The 24,936-nt window shown below is 40.2% G+C and overlaps 1 protein-coding gene across 9 annotated transcripts in view; it reads left to right on the top strand.

Moving 5' to 3' along the window:
* Positions 1-24,936, top strand: part of fam135a (family with sequence similarity 135 member A) — a 253,544-nt gene that overhangs the window by 6,815 nt on the left and 221,793 nt on the right. For all 9 annotated transcript variants that reach the window (XR_011593824.1, XM_070884848.1, XM_070884853.1 and 6 more), the window contains exons 2-3: positions 9,244-9,339; positions 9,433-9,558. Coding sequence is in view for 8 of the 9 variants with exons in the window: in XM_070884848.1 (XP_070740949.1) it covers positions 9,482-9,558 (77 nt within the window). In the remaining variant the exon portion in view is untranslated. The remainder of the gene's footprint in view (positions 1-9,243; positions 9,340-9,432; positions 9,559-24,936) is intronic.

Raw genomic sequence — 24,936 nt, 5'->3', positions numbered from 1 at the left:
TTGGCCAATAGGACTCTTGCCTTCAAAGGCAGTGGATTCAAATACCACGACAAATTCAAATGCCAAATCTAGGCTGGCATTTCAGTGCGGTACTAATAGCACTGCATAGAAACATAGAAAATAGTTGGAGGAATAAACCATTCAGGCCTTCGAGCCTACACCACCATTCAATAAGATCATGGCTGATCATTCACCTCAGTACTCCTTTCCTGCTTTCTTTCCATACCCCTTGATCCCTTTAGTCGCAAGGGCCATATCTAACTCACTCTTGAATATATCCAATGAACTGGCATCAACAACTCTCTGAGTGAAGAAGTTTCTCCTCATCTCAGTCCTAAATGGCTTACCCCTTATCCTTAGACTGTGTCCCCTGGTTCTGGACTTCCCCAACATCGGGAACACTCTTCCTGCATCTAACCTGTCCAGTACCGTCAGAATTTTATATGTTTCTATGAGATCCCCTCTCATCCTTCTAAACTCCAATAAAGGCCCAGTCGATCCAGTCTCTCCTCCATATGTCAGTCCAGCCATCCCGGGAATCAGTCTGGTGAATCTTCGCTGCACTTCCTCAATAGCGAGAACGTCCTTCCTCAGATTAGGAGACCAAAACTGAACACAATATTCCAGGTGAGGCCTCACCAAGGTCCTGTACAACTGCAGTAAGACCTCCCTGCTCCTATACTCAAATCCCCTAGCTATGAAGGCCAACATACCATTTGCCATCTTCACCACCTGCAGTACCTGCATGCCAGCTTTCAATGACAGATGTACCATGACGCCCAGGTCTCGTTGCACCTCCCCTTTTCCTAATCTGCCACCATTCAGATAATAATCTGCCTTCGTGTTTTTGCCACCAAAGTGGATAACTTCACATTTATCCACATTATACTGCATCTGCCATGCATTTGCTCATTCATCTAACCTGTCCAAGTCACTCTGCAGCCTCTTGGCATCCTCCTCACAGCTCACACCGCCACCAGTTTAGTGTCATCTGCAAACTTGGAGATATTACACTCGATTCCTTCACCCAAATCATTAATGTATATTGTAAATAGCTGGGGTCCCAGCACTGAGCCCTGCGATACCCCACTAGTCACTGCCTGCCATTCTGAAAAGGACCTGTTTATCCCAACTCTCTGCTTCCTGTCTGCCAACCAGTTCTCTATCCACGGCAGTACATTACCCCCAATACCATATGCTTTAATTTTGCACATCAATCTCTTGTATGGGACCTTGTCAAAAGCCTTTTGAAAGTCCAAATACACCACATCCACTGGTTCTCCCTTGTCCACTCTACTAGTTACATCCTCAACAAATTCCAGAAGATTTGTCAAGCATGATTTCCCTTTCATAAATCCATGCTGACTTGGACCGATCCTGTGACTGCTTTCCAAATGTGCTGTTAATTCATCTTTAATAATTGATTCACATTTTCCCCACTACTGATGTCAGGCTCACCAGTCTATAGTTACCTGTTTTCTCTCTCCCTCCTTTCTTAATAAGTGGTGTTACATTAGCTACCCTTCAGTCTATAGGAACTGATCCAGAGTTGACAGACTGTTGGAAAATGATCATCAATGCATCCACTATTTCTAGGGCCACTTCCCTAAGTACTCTGGGATGCAGACTATCAGGCCTCGGGGATTTATCGGCCTTCAATCCCATCAATTTCCCCAACACAATTTCCTGCCTAATAAGGATTTCCTTCAGTTCCTCCTTCTCACTAGACCCATGGTCCCCTAATACTTCCAGAAGGTTATTTGTGTCTTCCTTCCTGAAGACAGAACCAAAGTATTTGTTCAACTGGTCTGCCATTTCTTTGTTCCCCATTATAAATTCACCTGAATCTGACTGCAAGGGACCTACGTTTGTCTTCACTAATCTTTTTCTCTTCATATATCTATAGAAGCTTTTGCAGTCAGTTTTTATGTTCCCGTTAAGCTTTTTCAGAGACATCTTTTGGATGAGAAGACAAACCAAAGTCTTGTCTGCATTCTTGGGTGACATTAAGGATCCCATGGGACTATTCGAAGATGAGCATGGGATTTTTAAGTGTCCAGGTCAATGCTATTCCTCAACCATCACCACTGAAAAGATTATCTGGGCATTCAGTCATTTTATATCTGGCATTTTGTTGTGTACAAGTTGACTGCTGTGTTTCTACAGCTTCACTTCTAAAGTTATCCAGTAATTGTACAGAGTTTGGGATGCCTTGTGGACTTAATATATAAATACAAGTTCTTTCTATAGAGTATTGGTAGCAATATACCACTAATTAAGCCCAGTGACGATGTTACAGGTTGATCCTCCCTTATCCGGAACCCTCCGGACGAGGGATGGTCACGTTAAATTGGATGGTACAGGTTCAATTTGGAAGAAGGACTTCTTGTCGGAGTTCTGCGCATGCGCCATCTGGTGGCTGGGAATGGTTATGACGAGGGGTGGTTCTGGATAAGGGAGGGTATTTACCGTCTTTGTAGCTAAAATGGAAATCTTTTAAGGACCAGGAGCAACTGTTGTGCCTTGTTGGTTATAAAATGTTTTGAGTGGAGTGGACAGAACAGCGAATAAAAATTTGAAAGTTGGTGGGGGGGTTCATCAGTTGTAAGAAGAGAGACATTGGGAAAAGCTACAGCACTCAAAATATTTTCCATTTACAAAAAATAAATTGGCCTTGGGTTAATACATTTTCATCAAAATGCGAAATAGAAGTTTACCAGTTGCATGGAATGCCTGGGTTACTCCCATGAGTAAACACTTATAATTGGTTGCTGTCAGTGCTGAATGGGTGGTAAACTTCTATTTCGTATTTTGATGAAAATGTATTAACCCAAGGCCAATTTATTTTTTGTAAATGGAAAATATTTTGAGTGCTGTAGCTTTTCCCAATGTCTCTCTTCTTGCAACTGATGAACCCCCCCACCAACTTTATCCCACAACTTCATTTGGATTTCCCTTTTTCTGTCAATGTTTTCCCCATCTCTCCTGTTGCTGAGCTGTCATTCCCCAAATGTCATTGTTATATAGTCCAAGTGGTATTCTTTTTGTTAGTGTGGGCAGTAAATGACAGCAGGCTAGTGAACTGTAAATGGTATTGAAACTGAGTGCAGTTCTCTGTCCTGTCCAGACATGCATTCTTCCAGCAATGGCCACTAGATAGTGTTGTGTGTATGCTAGCCCCAAGCTTGGGACACTTGCCATTTTACTACTGCTAACACTGCCTTTGCTGAGAGTCGCTAGCTCAGCCAACTTGATTATCTAATACAAGGAGAGCTACAAGGCATCTGTTATTGATGGCTTCCATTTCATTTAGTGTTTTGTATGTACTTTCTAACCTTTACTTTTTTAAAAAAAGTTTTAAGATTTTCTCAAGTTAGTTTGAGATCATGATTTAATTTAAATGGGAGTAATGGTCCCATTATGATCAAGATGATAGATTTGTGTAATAAAAACTGCATTTAGCTTATTCAGGTACCCTGAACTGTTGCATCTAATTATAAACATACTGAATTTGGTCTCTAATATTAGTAAAAATACTGGATCTCCATGTAGTTATAAAAAAAAACCTGATTTATCAGTTGCTGAGTCAGTGGCCCTGATTATGATGTACTTCACTTTTTTCTAGAACTTGTTAGCTTGTGAACTATACAATGTCCCAAACATAGTTGTAAGGTATCGAAAGTTTAAATCCTGAAGGCTGCTACCATATTGCATTTTCATTGAACATAATCTGTAACCTCTAGTTGACAGAATGTGTCCTGCTTAACCTGGAGGAGATCACTGAGATAAGATTGTATGAGACCATAAAGGAATTTGAAAGTAAGGGTGAAAATCTTGTTTCCACTTCACTGGCACATGGGAAGCAAGTGGAGCTGGAAAGGAATGAGTGCAATGGGATTCTGTGTGGGTGAGCAAGTGGGCTGTGACATTCTGAATGGCTTGTTTCTTATGGGGGTGCATAGAGGAATTGGGGCAGTTAAACTTTGATAAAAGGATGGAGTAGTGGATGGAGGACAACCATGTGCTTATGGAGTTGGAAAAAAATGGTTTTAGAACAGAGCAATGCAGGGATGGAAACTCTGCTCAGGATTGAGTAGTACACAAGAGTCTTGACTTTATTAAAGGTAGCAGCTAGAGGAGGTGATGGAGTCGTGGTTCAAAAGATATAGGTGCAAATAGGAGATGAAGAGGCTGGTTTTGACCTGAAGCTGGAAGACATTTTGGCTCGACCAGGTTAATGTCAGATGAGCAATTGGAGAATGGAGAGGTGAAGCAGGATGTTATCAGCGTAAATGTGGAAGCTGACCTCGTAAATAATGAGGAGGGAACCAAGGATGGAGACCTAGGGAAACGCCAGTGAAGACCAAGTGGGCAGAGCAGGAGAAGTTATTGAAGATGGTGTAATACTTTTGTTGCAACAGGTATGAATGGAGCCAGGAGAGAGAAGTGCCACATATTTAGAGGTACTTGGCCATTTTGTCTGGAATTGTCGTTGGCTGCTTAGATAATCCTGTAGTAGGAGGACTTGGATGGAGGAAGGGAAAGGCAACATTGCTTGAGGTTACCAAGCGAGTTATGTACCAGGTGCATTCAAGTCAACATTACTCCAAGTTGAGGATGGAGGTGGGAATTACCAGGAGAATGGTGGAATTGGAAGACCATAGTTGGTGGGGACAAAGGCATCAAAGACAGAGCTAAGGGAACGACCTTGAACATAGCTGTAGGTGCATTGTTGCAAGGCAAGTGTAGATTATCTTGATTTTTAGATACTAAGAGCTGAGTTCCTCAATTTGTGTCCAAGGTAAGGATAAGGGTGGAGAAGAGGATTTGGATATGTTCCTGCTCTTCAGGGTGGTCGTTGAATTTTAAGTAAGCTTCACCGTGGAAAGGGAACTACAATATAGCTTGAGGTGAACAGCCTGGTTGATTAGTCTCCATGTGCATTAAAGTTCAAGCCCCGTATAGTTGCAACAGCTATCACACCAATGGGGGCGTGAAATGATGGTCAGGATCTATCAGCAAACTTGTGTCAAAGACAGTGCCCTGGACATGGTGGAGGAGGCTTCATTGATATTGGAGAACCACATCTTATTTAATACTGGTAAATCAATTCAATTCATCTGCTGCTTTAAATTATAATACATGCAATTTTTTAATTCAACGGTTGTGTTTTTGAGGGGGCTGTCTGTAAAATTTTTTTTAATGTAAACTTGAAAGCAGAAACCAATTATTTTTAGTGTTCATCTCCTCTTGGTACTTTTGGTTCAGAAGCATCAAGTATTAAGGATTTCAGTGGATATTTATTTGCAGCAAAGCAAATGTTGGACGTCATGGTGCAAACTTACCATATATACAAAACCTTGTCTGACCCTTGAACATGAGCCATCCCTATGCCTGTCCCTATCTTGGCTCTGGTAATCAGACCTTCTCCTATTGCAATCCCTGTCTGGGTCTGATAGTCAGACCGTCTCCTATCCCACTCCCTGTCTGGGTCTGGTAGACAGAATGTCTCCTATCACACTGTCTGTTTGGTGTTGTAGTTAGACCGTCTCCTATCCCACTCCCTGTTTATTTTCCAAGGATCCGGACCAGGGGCTTTATCCTCTAAGTTTGATTCAATTATCTTCCCCGCCCCCCCCACCATCTTTAATGCCTGTATCTTTTTTTGATCTCTTCTCGTGTCCTGTCCACCATGTTAGTCTCCCTTGTAAATACGGAGGCATAGTAATTATTTCATATTTCTACCATTTTGTTGTCATTACCTGTGAGTTTATCATGTGTATCCCTTAGTGGCCCTATCCTTATCCTGATTTTTACATTTGCTATTTGTGTATGTAGAATACTTTACTTTTTCTTTTTATATTCCTTGATGATTTAATTTTGTAGTTTCTCTTTTCCCTTCCTAATTGTTTTTTTGACTTCATTTCTGACCTTGATGGTGAAAGTTGGCTAGAGGTTGGAGGGGGAAAAGGAGAGTCTGAACATAAGCAGGCGAGTGGGACAGGAAGAGGCTTGAGAAAATTGCTTCAGAGAAACAATGTGGAATTAACTACTGGATTCGAGCTGGCGTTATGTGCTCATTTGGGGGAGGCGAAGGGTGCCCAGATTGAAGCAGATGGGAAGCTCTGAGTGAGTTCAGGAGGAAGAACTCCTGGGTTGGAAAGACAGTAAGTAGAATGAAGGAATGAAGTGGTCTGGTGGGGTTTGTCAGAGTCATGGGGCTACGGAGAGGTGAAAATGAGGTGAAAGGGATGGGGGCTGGAAGCAGGTGATGAGTCTCTGGGGAGGCGTCCAGGGAGGCAGTAGTGATTAGGTCTTGGGTGACAATCAGCCTCATCATGTTGAGGAACTTCTTTCGCTGGAGCCTGTTTTGAAAAATAAATGGGATGTTGAAGCATTCAGATTGATCTGGACAATTGAGTAATGAGGCTAAGAAATGATAGAATGGAATAAGTAACTTATTAATGTTTGTAATCTGGAGGTTACAAAACTGATAAAAGCAAGACTGCAGGTGCAAAAGGAGAACCCGGGATGCTGCAGAGGTTCAGCAGGGTTCAAAGTAAAAAGTAGATACATCCTGTGAGAATAACCTAGAATACTCTGCTTCAAGGTCCCACAGGAGTTATGTGGGAATGTTGGGTGCTGTGTGCAGTGGGTGCAGATAAAGTGTAATTATGTCCTTCCAGGGCCAGCTGCAGACATTCTGACACGAGACAGTCTTGGGAAAATTAAAAAGTAAAATAACCTATAGAACTTTAATTTTTGGCTTTGAAATCTAGACGGTACAAAGAAAAGGTTCACTTTTTTGCCAGAATCAATGGAGAATATTTTTCTTTAAATATCTACAGGTGCAACATCCTTTCAGAGAAATAAGTTCCATAAATACAGAAACGTTGTGCTAAGAACTGGAAAGTGTTTCCCGTAATCTGTATCTCAGAAAAAGGAGGGGTACACGAATCAATGCATCAGTTAGCAACTGGTTGTGAAACGATCAGTTCTAAATTGAGAGTTCTTCAATAGAGCATAGAACCAATAAGGGGAAGGCAGTGTTTTAGTCATAATGGTTCTTCACTGAAAAATCTACTTGAATTTCTTTTTGAGGTAACTCAAACAGTGAATGAGCAAATCCAGTGGACAGAATATACTTTTGGCTTTGCAGAAGTCGTTTGACAAAATTCTGAATTTGAAGCTGTTGAAGATGAAACCATAACGAATAAAGTAACACACTTAAAAAAAAAAATAAGCCATTAATTCTCTATTGACTGGATAGTGTAGATTGTGATAAATGGAAGAGAGTTTAAGGACGATGTTAATTGCAGGATTTCTTCTAGTCTTCCTGCTGTTTTAATTCGTAAAGAGAGTGGAGGAGGGTACCTAATAGCCAACTCAGGGAGATCACAGTTGTAAGGGAGAATTGTACTCCATTTATATTAGTGATGCCTTCAGAGACTTGTCCTGCAGCAAAGTTCTGGCGGTTACCAATAAGTGGCTTTCAGTCTACCAGACAGACCAGAACAGACATAATGGGAGGTCTTTGGCTAGAAGCGTTAATTTGTGACCATGACCTTGGGGCAACTAAGGATGTATAGTATAAACTGAACAAATTTGGAGCACAGACAGTCCCATCGTGTTGAGGAGCTGCTTCCGCTGGAGCCTGTTCTGAAAAATAAATGGGGTGTTGAAGCATTCAAATTGATCTGGACAATTAAGTAGTGAGGCTAAGAAATGATAAATGGAATAAGTGACTTATTAATGCTTGTAATATGGCTTGTGGATAACCTTGTACAGTCTCATTTGTGCCCCATATCAGACCTATTGTTTATAGCTGGCCCTGAATGTGGGTAGCACTGGACTTGTGTGATCTTGCTGTTATGTTCACACTTTTTCATATTCTCATTCACTCTGCACATACTTACTCTCCTTGCTTTCATTGCATGCAGGATTTTTCTTGCTCGTTCTGTGCATGTGTTCTTTCTGCATGAGCACTGAAGCCCTTTTGTGTCTTGACCTTGGCTTGCTCTTTTTTTGTTGCAAATACTCGCTCTCGCTGCACACTCTATCTTGGTTTGGCATGCTTTCACTGGTTCACTGTCTTGTGTACACTTGCTCTCTTGTTTATGCATTTCTTGCTCATGGGTGCTCTGTCTAGCCCACGTGTACTTGTGCACTTGTATGCAGCCCTCTCGCTCACATGGTTTCATTTGTGTATTCTCTTGATGCTTGCTATCTTGGCATTCTGTCATCGTAACTCACTGGAATTGCTTGTATTCTGCAAAACTGTTCAACCACTCTCCTAGATATTACGCACTCAAAAAAAAAAACACATGCAATTTAGTTTTTGGTTATCTCAGAACTGTCTGATTTTCCTCTCTGAATTGCTTTGTGCATGACGAATTACAGCCTTTTATATTTTGCTATTTTTTTAATGTCTAACTCAAACTTGACACCTGACGTTTGTTGTAACTTGCAGTAGACAGTTTGTTCTATCTATGCCTGCTGATGCAATTCTTTATAAATAACATTTTTGCAGGAAGACATTTTAATTAGTTTGTTTCAGATACTCCAAGCCACCTTTACAGTCAGATTTCATTTTAGAACATTGCAGATTGCGAACAATCCTAGTTATACATTAGTTGACTGCTCTTATTTTAATAACATTGTTCCGTTCCCAGGAATTAAATTGATTGGTTGCCTCAAGATTTTATTGTTTGAACAAACAAAACTATTCAAATTGGTCTTCAAATGTGCAGTATATTAATTTACTTTGTTTTCCTCCTTTTAGAATACTTAATCATTGGAATGTAGATAATTGCAGTTAAGATCTCCACCCCCACCCCATCTACTACTTTAATAACTTATCATCCACATTTGAATGTCAATTTAATTCTGTTCATTTAAATATATATATTAAATGTTATTCATGTTTTTGCATTTGTATTCTTTTATCCGTTAATCTTAACCAATCATGGGGAATATTAAAGATGTATCTTTTCCATCAATCCAGTACCAATGATTTCCAGAGTTGGGTACAGTAACAAGGGACTGAGCCTATATAGCATTTGTGCATCTTAGTAAGCAAATGGGATTTGAGCAGAAATTTCCTTAATGTGGAAAGTTTGTGTCTTTTTTACATATTCCATATTCAAAGAATTATTGGAATTTACTTTACTTACTGATTGCTATAATGTGTTAATTGGTAAGCAGGAAATAAATCTAACCATATCATGTTTATTTTTTTTTCAGTTGTTTACAATGTGCTTATGACAGGAACTATGGAGCACCAGAAAGGGAAAAATTGTTGGCAATTACCATGATACAGTGGAAAATGTCTAAACCGAGGTAAGTACCATATTTAGGACTCTCTTTTTTTTTTTATTTGAGAATTATTTTATTTTTGACAGTGGCAACCTAAAATATTACTGTCTCTTGTAGGTAATTATGGCGATGTCCTAAAAGTTTTGGATCTTTCTAAAATAAAAAGATGACTGAGGTACAAGCAACAGTGGAATTCTCAGTGGAGTTACACAAGTTTTACAATGTGGACCTTTTTCAGAGGGGGTAATTACTCTTTTGATGATTCCTGTTATTGTTTCTGTATGTGGCGAACAGTGCAAACTGCTTGCAGAGTGATTTAATTACTGTGGCAAGCAAGCAGGAGTACACAAATGTAAAATATAATTAACATTTAGCCTGCTGATATGCCAAGGACAAGAGGGCTAATAGTTCTCTCTACACTGTTGAATGAGATCAAAGCTGAAGCAGTTCCAAAAGAGAGGAGTCTGCAAATACTAGGGATGTCATTTTATTGTGTAAGTGTGTGATGAGGTGTGTGTTTTTTTTCCTCAGTAATGCATACTACTTTAAATTTTAGCATAGAAATCATCTACTAAACTTTGCTGATGCAATTTTATTTTGTGGCTTTTTGAGCTTTGGATGTGCCTCCATAACTTGGAGAATTCAGATGAAGTATAGGCCCGGAAATTGCTGAGATGGCAATATTGGCGCGATATGCCATAAATTAGACCATTTGCTCCCGAGTCCTCCGATGGTGAATTCATGCCGCAATTTACTGGAAAAAATAATTGGAAAGCTCCACAATGAGCATAGCGGCAGATGGAAAGTGGTGCGGCCAAATTTTGATCCAAGGTGTCGGGGCCCAACACAGAACTGAACAAATTATCTCATGTTTCCATAAAAGTAAAAAAGCTGAACAATTTGTGCAGGTTTCCACTTTCGATAGTTAAAACAATTAGTAAAAATGGAGTTTGATTTTTTAATTATTTTGTATTCGTTCTAGTTTTTAATCGGGACGGCACGAATGGGTACCAGTCTGCTAAAACAAGGACTGCTCATTGTTGTTACAAATCCCAGTGTCTGATTTCACTTCTGACAGTCTGTCTTGTCAGTAAGTGGTTGGTTGCTTTATTTTAAACAAAGTTACGACATTAAAGTGAGGCTGGTTTGATAGACAAAGACTGACGCAGTTATCAACTTGCACACGCAACCCACATAATACCGGTTTATTTCACTGCCGTACTACCCCAAGCAGGCTTGTCGTATCAACCTGACTCGGTTATAGTGTACGAGACCCTTTATTGGCTGAATACTGGGGGTTCAATTATTTACAACCTGTACTTTTAACATGGGTTGAATGTTTCATAGAGTTTACAGCACAGAAACAGGCCATTTGTCCTTGCTGGTCTATGCCGGTGTTTATGCACCACACGAGATTCCTCCCACCACCCTTCATCTAACTCTATCAACATATCCTTCTATTCCTTTCTCCCTCATGTGCTTACCTAGCTTTCCCTTAAAGATGATATTCGCCTCAACTACACCCTGTGGTAGAATGTTCCACATTCTTGCCACACTCTGGTAAAGAAGGTTCTCTTGAATATCGTATTGGATTTATTAGTGACTATATCTTATAATTATGACTTCTAGTTTTGGACTCCACACACATGAAAACATTTTCTCTACGTCTACCCTATACAACCGTTTCATAATCCTAAAGGGTTAGGGTTAGGGTTAACCCTAAAGACCCCTATCAGGTCGCCCCTCAACCTTCTCTTTTCCAGAGAAGAGTCCCAGCCTGTTCAGCTTTTCCTGATAAATATATATTCTCAGTTTGGGCATCATCCTTGTGAATTTTTTTGCACCTTCTCCAGTGCCTCTGTATTCTTTTTTATAATATGGAGACCAGAATTTTGCGCAGTACTCAGAGTATGGTCTAACCAAGGCCCTGTGCATGTTTAATGCAACTTATCGTCTCTTTAATTCTTTCCCTTCAGAAATGAACGCCAGTGCTTGGTTTGCTTTTTTTATGGCCTTATTAACCTGCATTGCTACTTTTAATGATTTGTGAATGTGTACTTCTAGATCACTTTACTCCTCTACCTCATTTAGACTCTTGAGTTCCAGGCAGTATGTGACCCCTTTATTCTTTATACCAAAATGCACCACCTCACACTTGGCTATATTGAAATTAATTTGCCAATTTCACACCCTTTTTGTTAGTTTATTAGTTGCGCCTTTTATTTTGTCTCAGTCCACCTCAGTAATGACTGCCCCAATTTGATGTCGTCCACAAATTTTGAAATTATACTTAACCCCGAGTCCAAATCATTTATTATAAATTCTGAACAACAGTGGTCCTAGCCCTTTTGGATCCATGTGGAACACCACTTGCCACCTTTTGCCAGTCTGAGTAACTACTCTTAACCCCTATTCTCTGTTCTATTTCGATCTATTCTGCTACTTGTCCCCTGACTCCACACTGACCTTAGTCATGACTCTACTATGCATTATTGAAGGTCTTTTTAAAAATCCAAATATATTACATTACCATTGTCTACTCTTCCTGTTACTACAAAGTATTCAATAAAGTTGGTCAATCAAGACCTTCCCTTTTGAAATCTGTGCTGACTACTCTTAATTGTACTTTTGGTTTCAAAATGTTTTCCTATTGCACGTTTGAGTAAAGATTCCATTACTTTTCCTACCCCAGACATTAAGCTAACTGGTCTATGGTTCCCTGAACTTGTTCTATCTCCCTTTTTTTAAATATAAAATTAACATTAGCTGTCCACCAGTCCTTTGGCACTGTACCCTTTGCTAATGTATTTTTATATATATGTAATATCCTATAGTGCCTTTGCTGCCTCTTATCTAACTTTTTTAATATGTGTAGATGCTAACCAGGGATTTTCTACTCTCGTAAGTTTGATTAGATAATCAATTATCTCCTCCCCTTTTTTCATAAGTTTATCTTTTTTGATCTTTTCTAATGTCGTGTCCACCTTGTTGGTCTCCCTGGTAAATACTGAGGCAAAGTAACTATTCAATATTTATGCCACTTCACTGTCATTACCTGTAAGTTTACCTTGTGCATTCCTTAGTGTACCTGTCCCTATCCTAATTTTTCCTTTGCTATTTATGTCTGTAGAATACTTGCTATTTTTTTTTTAATTCCTTGATAATTTAGTTTCTTAATTCCTCTTAGTTTTCCCACTGGTTTTTGACTTCTTTCCTAACCTTCATATTCCCTTTTGTCATCCTCTCCTTTATTGCCTATGCACTTGGAGTATGCCTTTTTCTTCAATTTCAATTTGACCCGTATCTCTGTATTCATCCATTATTGGCTGATTTGTTCTTGTTTTTTAGCGTAATATATTTCTCCTGGCTCGATTGATCCCCTTGTTAATTTTTTCCCACTGCTGCTTTATCTTTGTCAACATTTTTTTCCAGTTTACCATCCCTAATTCCATCCTCATCCCCTCAAAATTTACTTTGTTTTTCAATCTATTACTTTTTGGTTATGTCTTTTTCAATCATTATTTTAAATCTTATTGGCCCTCTTTGAGGTTTTGCTTTCAAACGCTGTAGGGCTGTGCGCAGCGTTGTGCCCCATGGATCCCAGGAGCACACTGTCGTGGGTATGCGAACCTGAGATCCTTTCACTTCCTGACTCTTAGCCAATCAGGAAATCGGAGATTACCGATTTGCCCACACTCATTTTAAAAAGCTACAGGAATGAATAGTAGTGAGTGTTCAATTCTTTATTTTTACTCTTTCAGTTTGTTTTAAATTGTTTGCTTTTCAATGTTCACCGTATGCCGCCGCCTTAAATGTATTTCTTTGTTTCACAAAATGCATGTTTAGAACACACAGTTACAGTATGTGTGGAACATTGTTTACTACAGCCAATCAATCCACTTATGTTGTTTCTATCATTCTTGGATTCTGAAGGTCACCTGTTGTCCGTAATTTTCTTTTTGCCACAACTTCTGTCGCTGAACAGAAATAAGTATCTACACGGACTATTTCTGCCATAAATGCACTTGGAGCTTTTTCTGGGAGCAACTCTTTTCCCTGAATGGACACCCTTCAACTGCTGGTCGGGTAAAGTGGCACAATCCAATTCCATCAGACTTCCAAAAGGGGGGAATTTTGACTCTCCCGGCCATGGCTAATCTCATAAACCAATTGTCTATTAATAAAACGCAGTGGTAATATTAGTCCCATTCAATTTTCTCAAGCTATTTTCTACCCAATAATCAAGATTACCACTATTTCTAAGAGCAAAACACAGCTGGGATAATGGACACAATCTCTTTCTTTCAGTATGAATAACCTAATCTACTGGAAACAAATTTGCTTTTTGTGTGACAGCAGCAATGTTTGGAACTGGTTTGTAATACAATTTTCTTCTCTTTTCCAGCCCCCGCTCTTATGGCTGTGCAGCAGGCTTCCCGCGCGTGTTTGCACAAGACATTAAAAATTTCTAGGATAATTAATTTGCAGTCGATGGGCAATTAGCCCAACTTTCCCCCCAGCATGTTGATTTGAATGAGAAGGTGAAACATACGGCGAAGCCTATGTGCTGTTTTGACTTTCAACGGGCGGTATGACTGCGTACTGTGAGAGTACCCCCTCATACCGACCGTGAATTTAGGGGCATTATGTTGTTATTCCCTACGCTTACTCCTCTTATCTGCTCTGGTTCATTTTCCATTTCTAGATCCAGCAGTAATTCCTCTCTGGTTGAGTCCTGAACACATGGTTAAAAACTCCAGTCCCTTTGGTAAAATTGTTTATATTTCCTTTCCTGATAAAATTGACTAGTATGTAAAGAGATTGCCCACACTAATCAAAACCAGGAAGACCTTGCATCTCCCGTTACTAGACTTGCATTTTAAAAATAAATCAGTACAATCCGTCTTCAAGTAAAGTAATCGGATTGTTCCAAAATACCTGCATTTGAGTATAACTCTCCTTCAACATTAGATCCAGAGAATTTTCTTTACTGGGTCAAAACATGTTGTGTGATTGAATAATTTACTGATTCTAAACCCTTTAGTGGCATTCTGTACTGGTCTAAGTGGCTGTGGCAATCACAGTAATTGTTAATTCAGCATTCAATCTTGCCAGGATTTAATGAGGGCGGAGCTATGATATTTAGTTGAAGATTTTGGAGGGAGTCTCTCGAGCAATGCAGAAGATGCAGCAAATTGTGACATAGCGCATGTAATTGCATAAGTCACTCACCATAATTTCCTGAAATTTCTGCGACATAATAATTGCACATGCCATATACTATGGCGCTAGTAACCTATTTTATTTGGCATCACTTGGTAGTGTTTGTTTGTGATGAGGTCTGGCATAACTATTGAGAAATGAAAGTGGACTTGCATCCTGCTTTGAAAAAGCACACGAGAAAAGAATATTTACATGTACAGTGCATTTTTGTATCTTTTAAAGTCCCTGCAAAGACATGATTTCATAAGATCTGAAGGAACATTAGCAACTGATACTCATTCTTTAGTTCATTTAGAAACCCTTTTTATACCATGTTGCCACTTGTGGCTAATTAGGAATCCAGGCGTGGCTAGTTACATTTTTGATTGGTAAATAAAAACGAGTACTAGAAATGTTGGACGTGTGATCTCTACTCATATTTTCACGTACATGCCTATTTTAACCTTTGTACATTTGTTAGTAAAATGGCAAGATGAAAAGTTGAGTGTGCAAGTGTTTTTTGATTGTTGGGTATTTTACTTAATACTCATTGGTTATCTGATAAAATGGTGCAACATGGTGGAATACTCTGGACTTCATGTCATCTGAACACCAGCAACGTTGCATGGAAAAAGGGGAGCTTGACCAAGTGGAATAACCGCTCCAGGCCAGCAGAATGTGGCAAATTTGACTCCAATCTTCAAACATGGGGCGAGAGATGAACCACCAAATTTTAAACTTTTAGCTTTACTGCTGGGGCAGTGTTTTGAATTATTATGAGGGATAATATAAGGGAGTCTTTGGGGGCATGAGCTAATCTGAGACAGTCGGCTGGCTTTTAGGAGTTGGACATCGTGTTTGACTAATTTATTGGATTTCTTTGAGTAGGTGACGGTGCTAGTAGATGGGGAAGAGATGATGGATGCTACCTACCTTTATTTCAGGAAGGTATTTGACACTGTCCCACATAATATGCTACTCCATAAAGTCCAGCCCATGGGTTGTTGGGAATGTATTAAAATGGATTGACAACTGATTGGTTGGTAGTCAACAATGTGTAGTCTTGCATGGGTAGGAAGTATCTGCCTGGATGCCACAAGGTTCAGAGATGGAGCCACTGTTATTTATGCATTTTCATAAATGATTTTGAAGAAACTATTGAGTCCAAACTTAGAGACAATATCCAATTGGGAGCAGTGGCAAATGATGATGATCAATGAACACAAATTCAAAAGGATCTTGACGAGCTCAATTAGTGGATGGAAAAATGACAGATGCAATTTAATACAGTGAAATGTAAGGTTGAGATTTGGCAGTGGGAAGGTTGATGTGAATTATGTACTTGAGGGGATGCAGCAGGATGAGTTTTTGAAGTTTTAGTGGACAGGGTTGTTCCCAAAATGTTAAAGTAAACACTGTTGGAAATGCATTGTAAAGGGTATAACATATACATCCAGAGACATCATTTTAAAATTGTATTTGGCCCCGATGGGATCATATTTTGAGTACCAAGTGATGTCGTGATCTCCGCATTTCAGAAGATATTCAATTATTAGAAAGAGTACCAAGAAGGGCTAGAAGATTGAACCTAGAACTTAAGGCAATGATCTATGTATGAAGAAAGGTTAACTACCTTGGGGCTTTTCTCTTGAAAAGAGAAGACAGATAGTGGATATGATGGGTGTTTTATGAAAGGTTTGGACAAATGGGATCCAACTAACGTTTTCTGTCATGTGCAGTATTTAAGCATAAGGGGTTACATTTACAAATTAAGGACAAAAGAAAATAGGAAATTCAGGAGGAATTTTTTATACTGAAAGGGTGGTAAGTATGTGGCTAGGCAATCTGGCCTTGTCTTGCGGGACTCTGCAGAGATTTAATCAGATGAGGCCCTTTCGTTAAGTTCGACAGTGACTCCACGTCTCCGCCTTTGTCGAGTTCGTCACCTTCTACTGGGTTCTCCTGCACCCTTCCTGCCTGTTCCACCTACCCCCTTTTCCCTCCCCTCCCCATTAAAAATAGAGGCCTATGTTTCAGCCTGTCTTCGAAAAGATTGGAGAAGAGCACAAGGGCATTGTGAAAGGCAATATCCAGTTTAGATCAGATGGGGGTCCTCTGGGTTATGTTGTTGTATAGTTAGATACTGAGCAATTCGGGTTCACCCCAAATGTAAGATGCGCAGACTGCACGAGTGTCTAGTACTGCCGTCACTGAGAATATCTTGAGGCACATCATAAATTTGTTACAAAGAGATAGAACAAGAGTTTTCCTTATCATAATTATACTTGAAGCTTTTGCAAATGTCTTTTAAATATTTAACACGACACAAAAATACATGACTCTTCTCCTTAATCTGCACATTGTGGGAAAAACATGCAAACCTGTTCTTTTCTAATTCATATTTTAGTAGATGTGCCGTTTTGTAAATGCAAACTTTATCCAGCACAGACTTCCATTTACTGACATGCTGTGAATGTGCGCGCGCAGTGGCGGGAAAATGAGAATTCCAAGATCGGGCTTTTGGAATTTTGACTTAATAGAAGGGGAAATATTGGTTGCTGAGATGGTGCTTCTCTCGGGTCACCAGTACTCAGAAACAAAAGTTGCAGGTGGAGAAGGAAGTGACTACGTAGATCTTTGCATTAGAGGCACAGGTACAACGTCTGAAATCCGGCGACCTCGGGACTGAGACTGTGCCGGTTTTTGGATTTTGATGGATTTCAGACATGTTGTTTTTGCTGTTGGCACCACCCGTCGATCCTCCAATTCCCGCCGCCGCCCCGGTGCTGCATTTTTTACCGTTTTTTTTTACCGGTTTCCTTGTCCCTCACCACCCAATGTCGCCATCTTGGCCGTCTCAAAATTGTCCGGTCTTCGGACAGCCACATTCGAGATGTTGTACCTGTAGTTACTATAGCCAATCTTTTAAACTGAACAATGCAGATTACTAGGTGATATAATGGAAGTGTTTTAAATGATGATAGGGTAGATAGAAACAGACTCTTTTCAGTTGTTGAGAGGTCTTGAACGAGGGGGCCTTAGATACAAGATTACATATAAAAGATTTAGAACCGAGAACAGGAGAAACTTATTTACGTAGGGAGGTGTGAGACTGTGGAATTAACTTCCAGGGTTTGTGGTTGAAGCAGAAACTATGTTAACACTGAAGATTAGATAGGTGGATGAAGGAAAAGGTTGATAAAGGGAACAAGGTCGGTAAATGTGATTGGGACAGTTTGCTCGCTTGGAGATCAAACATTGCGATGGAATGGTTGGGCAAAATGCCTTGTTTATATTGTAGCTTCTATGTATTTCTAAATATGAAGGTAAATTAGATAACAATTCTCATTCATGCTTGATTCACAGCTAAATTTGGGTTGTTTTGTTTTCAAGGAAATTATGATGAGCACAAATGTATGTCTACTGTGTAAAGTTGTTAAAACTTTGTGCTATTACATTCATTGAATGCTTGGACACTACATAGTACTTGCTTGTAAACTTAAAATAGTGCCATGGTCAGTTAACAGTAGCTGACTCCTGTATTTGTTGCATGGTTTAATGGTCAACATTGCAACATGGTTCCATGCGATAGAGCTCTTCCAAAATATTTTTTTCTCTTTGCCATGTATAAATTGTCAAATTATTCCCAGTGTACTGTGGCCCATACCCTGAAACCCCTACTGTAGTGTTGCATGTGCTGATTGAAATTTCAGTCCACTTACTTTCTAATGAAATGAAAGCTGGGATCTCCAATATAGTATTAGGATATGACAACAGTTCAAAGGGTATAGTAACCTGCTGGTTATGGTACTGTATTAGCAACATAGTGGTCCCAGATCCCACCATTCAATATATCTGTTAATTTCTGGGCTTCCGGATTGTTGTGAAAAAAAAACTTGCAACACGCCAACCCTATCTGGTGTGGCATATATCTGACTCCAGTTCTAACTCTAGTTGACTCTTGATAAAGAAAGATATTGCATTTATATACCTTGTATGACCGTGGGACATCCCAAAGTATAGACGCTGTTGTAATGTAGGGAAACATGGCAGCTAATTTGGGCAAAGCATACTCCCACAAACAAATAAGAATCTTTTTTTAGTGGTGCTGGATGTGGGATAATTATTGGCCAGGATACCAGGAAAACTCCCCTGCTGCTCTCCTTTAAATAGCGCCATGCCATCTTTTATGCACACCTTCGAGGGCAAACAACTCGTACCAGATTTCAGAAGAGAATACTTCGCTAAACTGGCAGACGATTTGGAATTGGTTAATTGGCTAACCCTACTGGGTGGTTAATGAGACCAATGTTCTTAAAAATGTCCATTTGTATCCTACAAGACAAAGATGTATCCAAAGTCAAAAGAAGGGAGTGTGGTAAGAAAAAGCCATGGTTGCTGACTGGTCTTGTACAAAGAAAAATGAGATATAAACAAAAATGTTTCTGCAAAATAGAAGCATCCAATATTCAACTAAACAGAGTTAAGTACAAGCAATAGCTAAATAAAACAAAGGCTGATATTAGATCAGTTAAAAATATAATGGATAAGAGGATCATAGATATTTGTGGAAGTAATGAGAAAAGCTTTTTCAGTTTTGTGAATTCGAGGACTCTATTTGGGCCATTGAAGGTTGTTCAAGGACAGGTTACGAAGGACTCACTGGGTACACTGGAAATATTAAATGAGTACTTTGCATCAGTCTTCATCGTGAAGATGATGCTTGACTGTTAGTAAAACTGTTAGTTTTATTATCATTATTACATTCTAACAATAACATAGATGAGCATACTCTTTTAGATAGAATTAAAAACCTGAAAATAGGTAGCTGGGCCGGATAATATCCACCCGAAGGTCCTCGGGGAGATGGGACAGGTGCTATGCGAGCTCCTTGCCCATATTTTTTAAACCCGATCCTGGGATGATTCCCATAGACTGGAACGAGGCTAATATAGTCCCCATCTTTAGAAAAAGTTGGCAGACGTGATTGGGTAACGATAGGCCCATTAGTTTGACATCAGTAATAGGAAAGATGCTTGAGGGAATTATTAGGGATGCAATATATGATTACTTGGATAGAGAAGGACATATTGGGGACACCCAATGTGGCTTCATAAAAAGGTCATGTTTTACAAATATGATTGTACTTTTTGAAGAAGTCACCAAGTTGGTGGATGAGTGAAGCCCAGTGGACATTATCTACTTAGTCTTCTAAAATGCTTTTGATAAGGTACTGCACAAGAGGCTTCTCGACAAGATTGACACCTCTGGTATTAGTGGTTATATATTGAGTTGGATTGAGAACTGGCTGGAAAGGCGTAGGCAGAAAGTAGTTATAGATAGATTTGGATCTGTTTGGAGATCTGTCACCAGTGATGTCCGTCAGGGTTCGGTGTTGGAATAGTTGCTCTTTACTATTTTTAATAATGACCTACATGTAGGTCTTGGGGGCACGATCTGCACATTTGCAGATAATAAAATCTGTGACTGTGTTAGGACTGCAGTCAATGCTGTACTACTTCAGATGGATCTTGATGTGTTGGGGATTGTGCTCATGACTGGCAAGTTATATTTCATTTGGAAAAGTGAAGTATTAGGCATGTGGGCAGGGCAAATGCTCAACACACACTCCTTTCAGGGAAAAGCATGAAAGAAGGTGGAGAAAGAGAGAGAGAACTGGGTGTTCTAGTGCATAGATCGTTAAAGGTTCATGAGCAATGATGCCTTGAAGCAATAGCTGGAGCAAATCGGACGTTTGGGTGCATTCATAGGACAGTTGATTTATAAGACAAGGCATACTAATTTTTGCAAGGGAGATTTAATGGATACATTCAAAATTATAAATGGTTTTGATGGAGTAGATCAAAAGTTTCCACTGGGACGAGGGTCGGTAACCAGAGGACACCGATTTAAGATAATTGGCAAAAAAGCCAGGAGGAGATGAGGTGGGGTTTTTTGCGCAATGAGTTATGATGATCTGGAATGCACTGCCTGAAAGGGTGGGTGATGGAAGCAGAATCCATTGGGAATTTGATAGATAATTGGAAAGGAGAAATTTCCAGGGCAATGGGGAAATAGCAGAGGAGTGGGACTAATTGGATAGCTCTTCAATGAGCAGACACGAATGGCTGAATGGCCGTTTTCTATGCTGTATGAATCTGTGTATATTGATGAGCATCTGTAGATAAACAAGACAATCCTGTTTCTTTTCTTGGCCCTATCCCATACTTTTCTCCCTACTCTCCTGAAGGTGTAGATTCTTCTTTGGGTAGCGTTCACAGGTGCCAGCGACACCTCCAGTACCTCGGTCAAGTGGCCATTTTGCATGTGTAAGCCTAGACAAAGTGTGCTGATAGTCTGTTTTACAATGGAGTCTATGGAACTGAACCAAATTTGTCCTGAATTTCCAACGGGGGTCACTGGATGCCGATCAGGAATGGGAACCTGGTTTGATTTTTCTCTCTTTCTTCTTCTGCCCAAGAGCAGGGATGCTGGGGTTCACGTGAGGTGTCTAACAGCTATGCTAGCTGAGATCAGCTCACATAGAACAGACTGATGAACTAAACCTAGGATGAAAGCAATTAGAAATGGTCTTGAGTTCCCCGAAGGCTCAGGAGATAAATGCACCATGGCAGTGTCCAAACTCTAGTTTCTATGACAAATTAGCCAATATCAGCAACAGTTTCACACTTACTATTTCAGCTCATTCTCCACTGTTTGTGCACTCTAAAGGTCAGTTTCTGTAGACATGGTTGCACTTTCTCTGAACTTTACCTCGTATATGCCAAATATCTGGAATATGAATCCACAGGCCATGATGCATGCATTTAAAATATTACAGCACACGCCACTCCTTATCTCAGAACAGGCAGAAAAACACCAAATACAGCAAAATTTCAGAGCTCCACATCAAAGTTTTATCATCATACCCCACCACTGTTTACATGGGCAATGTCCCCCTCAGTGAAACACAAAGAACTCATTCAAATTAAACTGTACCACACTGGAAGAACATTTTATTTCCACCACCAGCACCTCGGCTATTTTTAAATTATATGCCTAGTTGTCACATGGTGATGCTCTCTGATATCAGATCATAAACCTCAATCCCCATTATGCATCTCTCACTCGCTCTCAAACACGCACACATTTTGACAATAGGCTGGAATTTCCAGAATGCAAGACCGAGATGAAATTTCCCACTCGAGGGCTGAAGCTGAGATGTACTCCGAGACTCTGAGGGAAGGGTAGCCTTGTGCAAGGGAAACTGATTTCATAGAGCATGGGAACAGGAGGAGGCCGTTGAGCTCCTCGAGCCTCTTGCACCATTTAGATAGATTGTGGCTAATCAGTATCTCAACACCATTTTCCTGATTTCATTCCTGAAAGTTCTAAATAAGATTGTGCTCCCTTATTCTGGATTCCCTCACCAGAGGAGATAGTTTTTCTGTATCTACTCCATTGAATTCTTTTATCATTTTAAATGCCTCGTTTAGTTCAACCCTCAGCCTTCTAAACTCAAGGAAGACGAGCCAAGTTTATGCAACCTGCCCTCATAATTTAATCCTTTAAGCCCCTATGTTTAGCAGTTTTTTAGAATTATGTAATTTTTTTTCAAGTTACTTTTTTTTCAGCTGTATTTGCTGAATTCGGTAAGGAAACACAATAGCAGCTGGAAACATGTCAGAAAAAATTGATCTATTTTTGTGCTTTTTTTGTGTCTGGTAGTTGCTGGTTCTTGATTGGTAGTTTTGAAAATTATTTAAATTTGATTTTTTGTGGGCGTGTTCAATTGTAGTTGATAGCTATTCCTATTTGCTAGCTCGTGACTGGTATTTTTTTTCCTACCTGCCTACCTAAATAGAGGCATAGAGTACAAAAGCCAGGAAATTATGCTAAGCCTATATAAAACACTAGCCTAAGAATCATAGAATCTAGAAATTTAGAGCATGGAAGGAGCCCATTTTGGCCCAGCGTGTCCCCGCCAGCTGACCAAGAACTATCCAGCCTAATCTCACTTTCCAGCTCTTGGTTCGTAGTCCTGTAGGTTATGGCACTTCACGTGCACATCCAAGTACTTTTTAAATGTGGTGAGGGTTTCTGCCTCTACCACCCTTTCAGGCAGTGAGTTCCTGACCCCCACTACCCTCTGGGTGAAGAACTTTCCCCTCATTTCCTCTAAACCTCTCCCCAATTACTCTAGCTGGAGTATTGTACCCAATTCTGGGCACCACACTATAGGAAGGATGTGAAGGCTTTGGAGAGGATACAGAAGAAATTTACTAGAATAGGAACATAAAAACATAGAAAATAGGTGCAGGAGTAGGCCATTCAGCCCTTCGAGTCTGCACCACCATTCAATATGATCATGGCTGCTCATGCACTTCAGTACTCCATTCCTGCTTTCTTGCCATACCCCTTAATCCCTTTAGCCGTAAGGGCCACATCTAACTCCCTTTTGAATATATCTAACGAACTGGCCTCAACAACTTTCTGTGGTAGGGAATTCCACAGGTTCACAACTTTGAGTAAAAAAAGTTTTTCCTCATCTCGGTCCTAAATGGCTTACCCCTTATCCTTAGACTGTGACCCCTGGTTCTGGACTTCCCCCAACATCGGGAACATTCTTCCTGCATCTAACCTGTCCAACCTCATCAGAATTTTATATGTTTCTACGAGATTCCTTCTCATTCTTCTAAATTCCATTGACTATCAGCCTAGTCGATCTAGACTTTCTTACGTCAGTCCTGTCATCCTGGGATGAGAGATTACAGTTACGTGGATAGACTGGAAAAGTTGGAGTTGTTCTGAGAGCAGAGAAAGCTAAGTGGAGATTTGATAGAGGTGTTTAAAATCATGAAGGGTTTAGATAGAATACATAAAGATAAACTGTTTCCAATGGCTGAAGGATCGCTAACAGAGGGAGACAAAAATGAGGCAAAAGCAAAAGACAGAAAGGAGATGAGGAAAAGTGGAGGGCAGAGAAACCCAAGGCAAAGAACAAAAAGGGCCACTGTACAGCAAAATTCTAAAAGGACAAAGGGTGTTAAAAAAGCAAGCCTGAAGGCTTTGTGTCTTAATGCAAGAAGTATCCGCAATAAGGTGGATGAATTAACTGTGCAAATAGATGTTAACAAATATGATGTGATTGGGATTACGGAGACGTGGCTCCTGGATGATCAGGGCTGGGAACTCAACATCCAGGGGTATTCAACATTCAGGAAGGATAGAATAAAAGGAAAAGGAGGTGGGGTAGCATTGCTGGTTAAAGAGGAGATTAATGCAATAGTTAGGAAAGACATTAGCTTGGATGATGTGGAATCTATATGGGTAGAGCTGCAGAACACTAAAGGGCAAAAATCGTTAGTGGGAGTTGTGTACAGACCTCCAAACAGTAGTAGTGATGTTGGGGAGGGCATCAAACAGGAAATTAGGAGTGCATGCAATAAAGGTGCAGCAGTTATAATGGGTGACTTTAATATGCACATAGATTGGGCTAGCCAAACTGGAAGCAATACGGTGGAGGAGGATTTCCTGGAGTGCATAAGGGATGGTTTTCTAGACCAATATGTCGAGGAACCAACTAGGGGGGAGGCCATCTTAGACTGGGTGTTGTGTAATGAGAGAGGATTAATTAGCAATCTCATTGTGCGAGGCCCCTTGGGGAAGAGTGACCATAATATGGTGGAATTCTGCATTAGGATGGAGAATGAAACAGTTAATTGAGAGACCATGGTCCAGAACTTAAAGAAGGGTAACTTTGAAGGTATGAGGCATGAATTGGCTAAGATAGATTGGCTAATGATACTTAAGGGGTTGACTGTGGATGGGCAATGGCAGACATTTAGAGACCGCATGGATGAACTACAACAATTGTACATTCCTGTCTGGCGTAAAAATAAAAAAGGGAAGGTGGCTCAACCGTGGCTATCAAGGGAAATGGCATACAAATTGGCCAGAAATAGCAGCGAACCTGGGGACTGGGAGAAATTTAGAATTCAGCAGAGGAGGACAAAGGGTTTGATTAGGGCAGGGAAAATGGAGTACGAGAAGAAGCTTGCAGGGAACATTAAGGCGGATTGCAAAAGTTTCTATAGATATGTAAAGCGAAAAAGGTTAGTAAAGACAAACGTAGGTCCCCTGCAGTCAGAATCAGGGGAAGTCATAACGGGGAACAAAGAAATGGCAGACCAATTGAACAAGTACTTTGGTTCAGTATTCACTAAGGAGGACACAAACAACCTTCCGATATAAAAGGGGTCAGAGGGTCTCGTAAGGAAGAGGAACTGAGGGAAATCTTTATTAGTCGGGAAATTGTGTTGGGGAAATTGATGGGATTGAAGGCCGATAAATCCCCAGGGCCTGATGGACTGCATCCCAGAGTACTTAAGGAGGTGGCCTTGGAAATAGCAGATGCAT

This window comes from Pristiophorus japonicus, chromosome 7 (genome assembly GCF_044704955.1).
Source record: "Pristiophorus japonicus isolate sPriJap1 chromosome 7, sPriJap1.hap1, whole genome shotgun sequence".
Lineage (NCBI taxonomy): Eukaryota > Metazoa > Chordata > Chondrichthyes > Pristiophoridae > Pristiophorus > Pristiophorus japonicus.
Note: the sequence above shows the minus strand (reverse complement) of the source record. Positions and strands in the feature narration are given on the sequence as shown.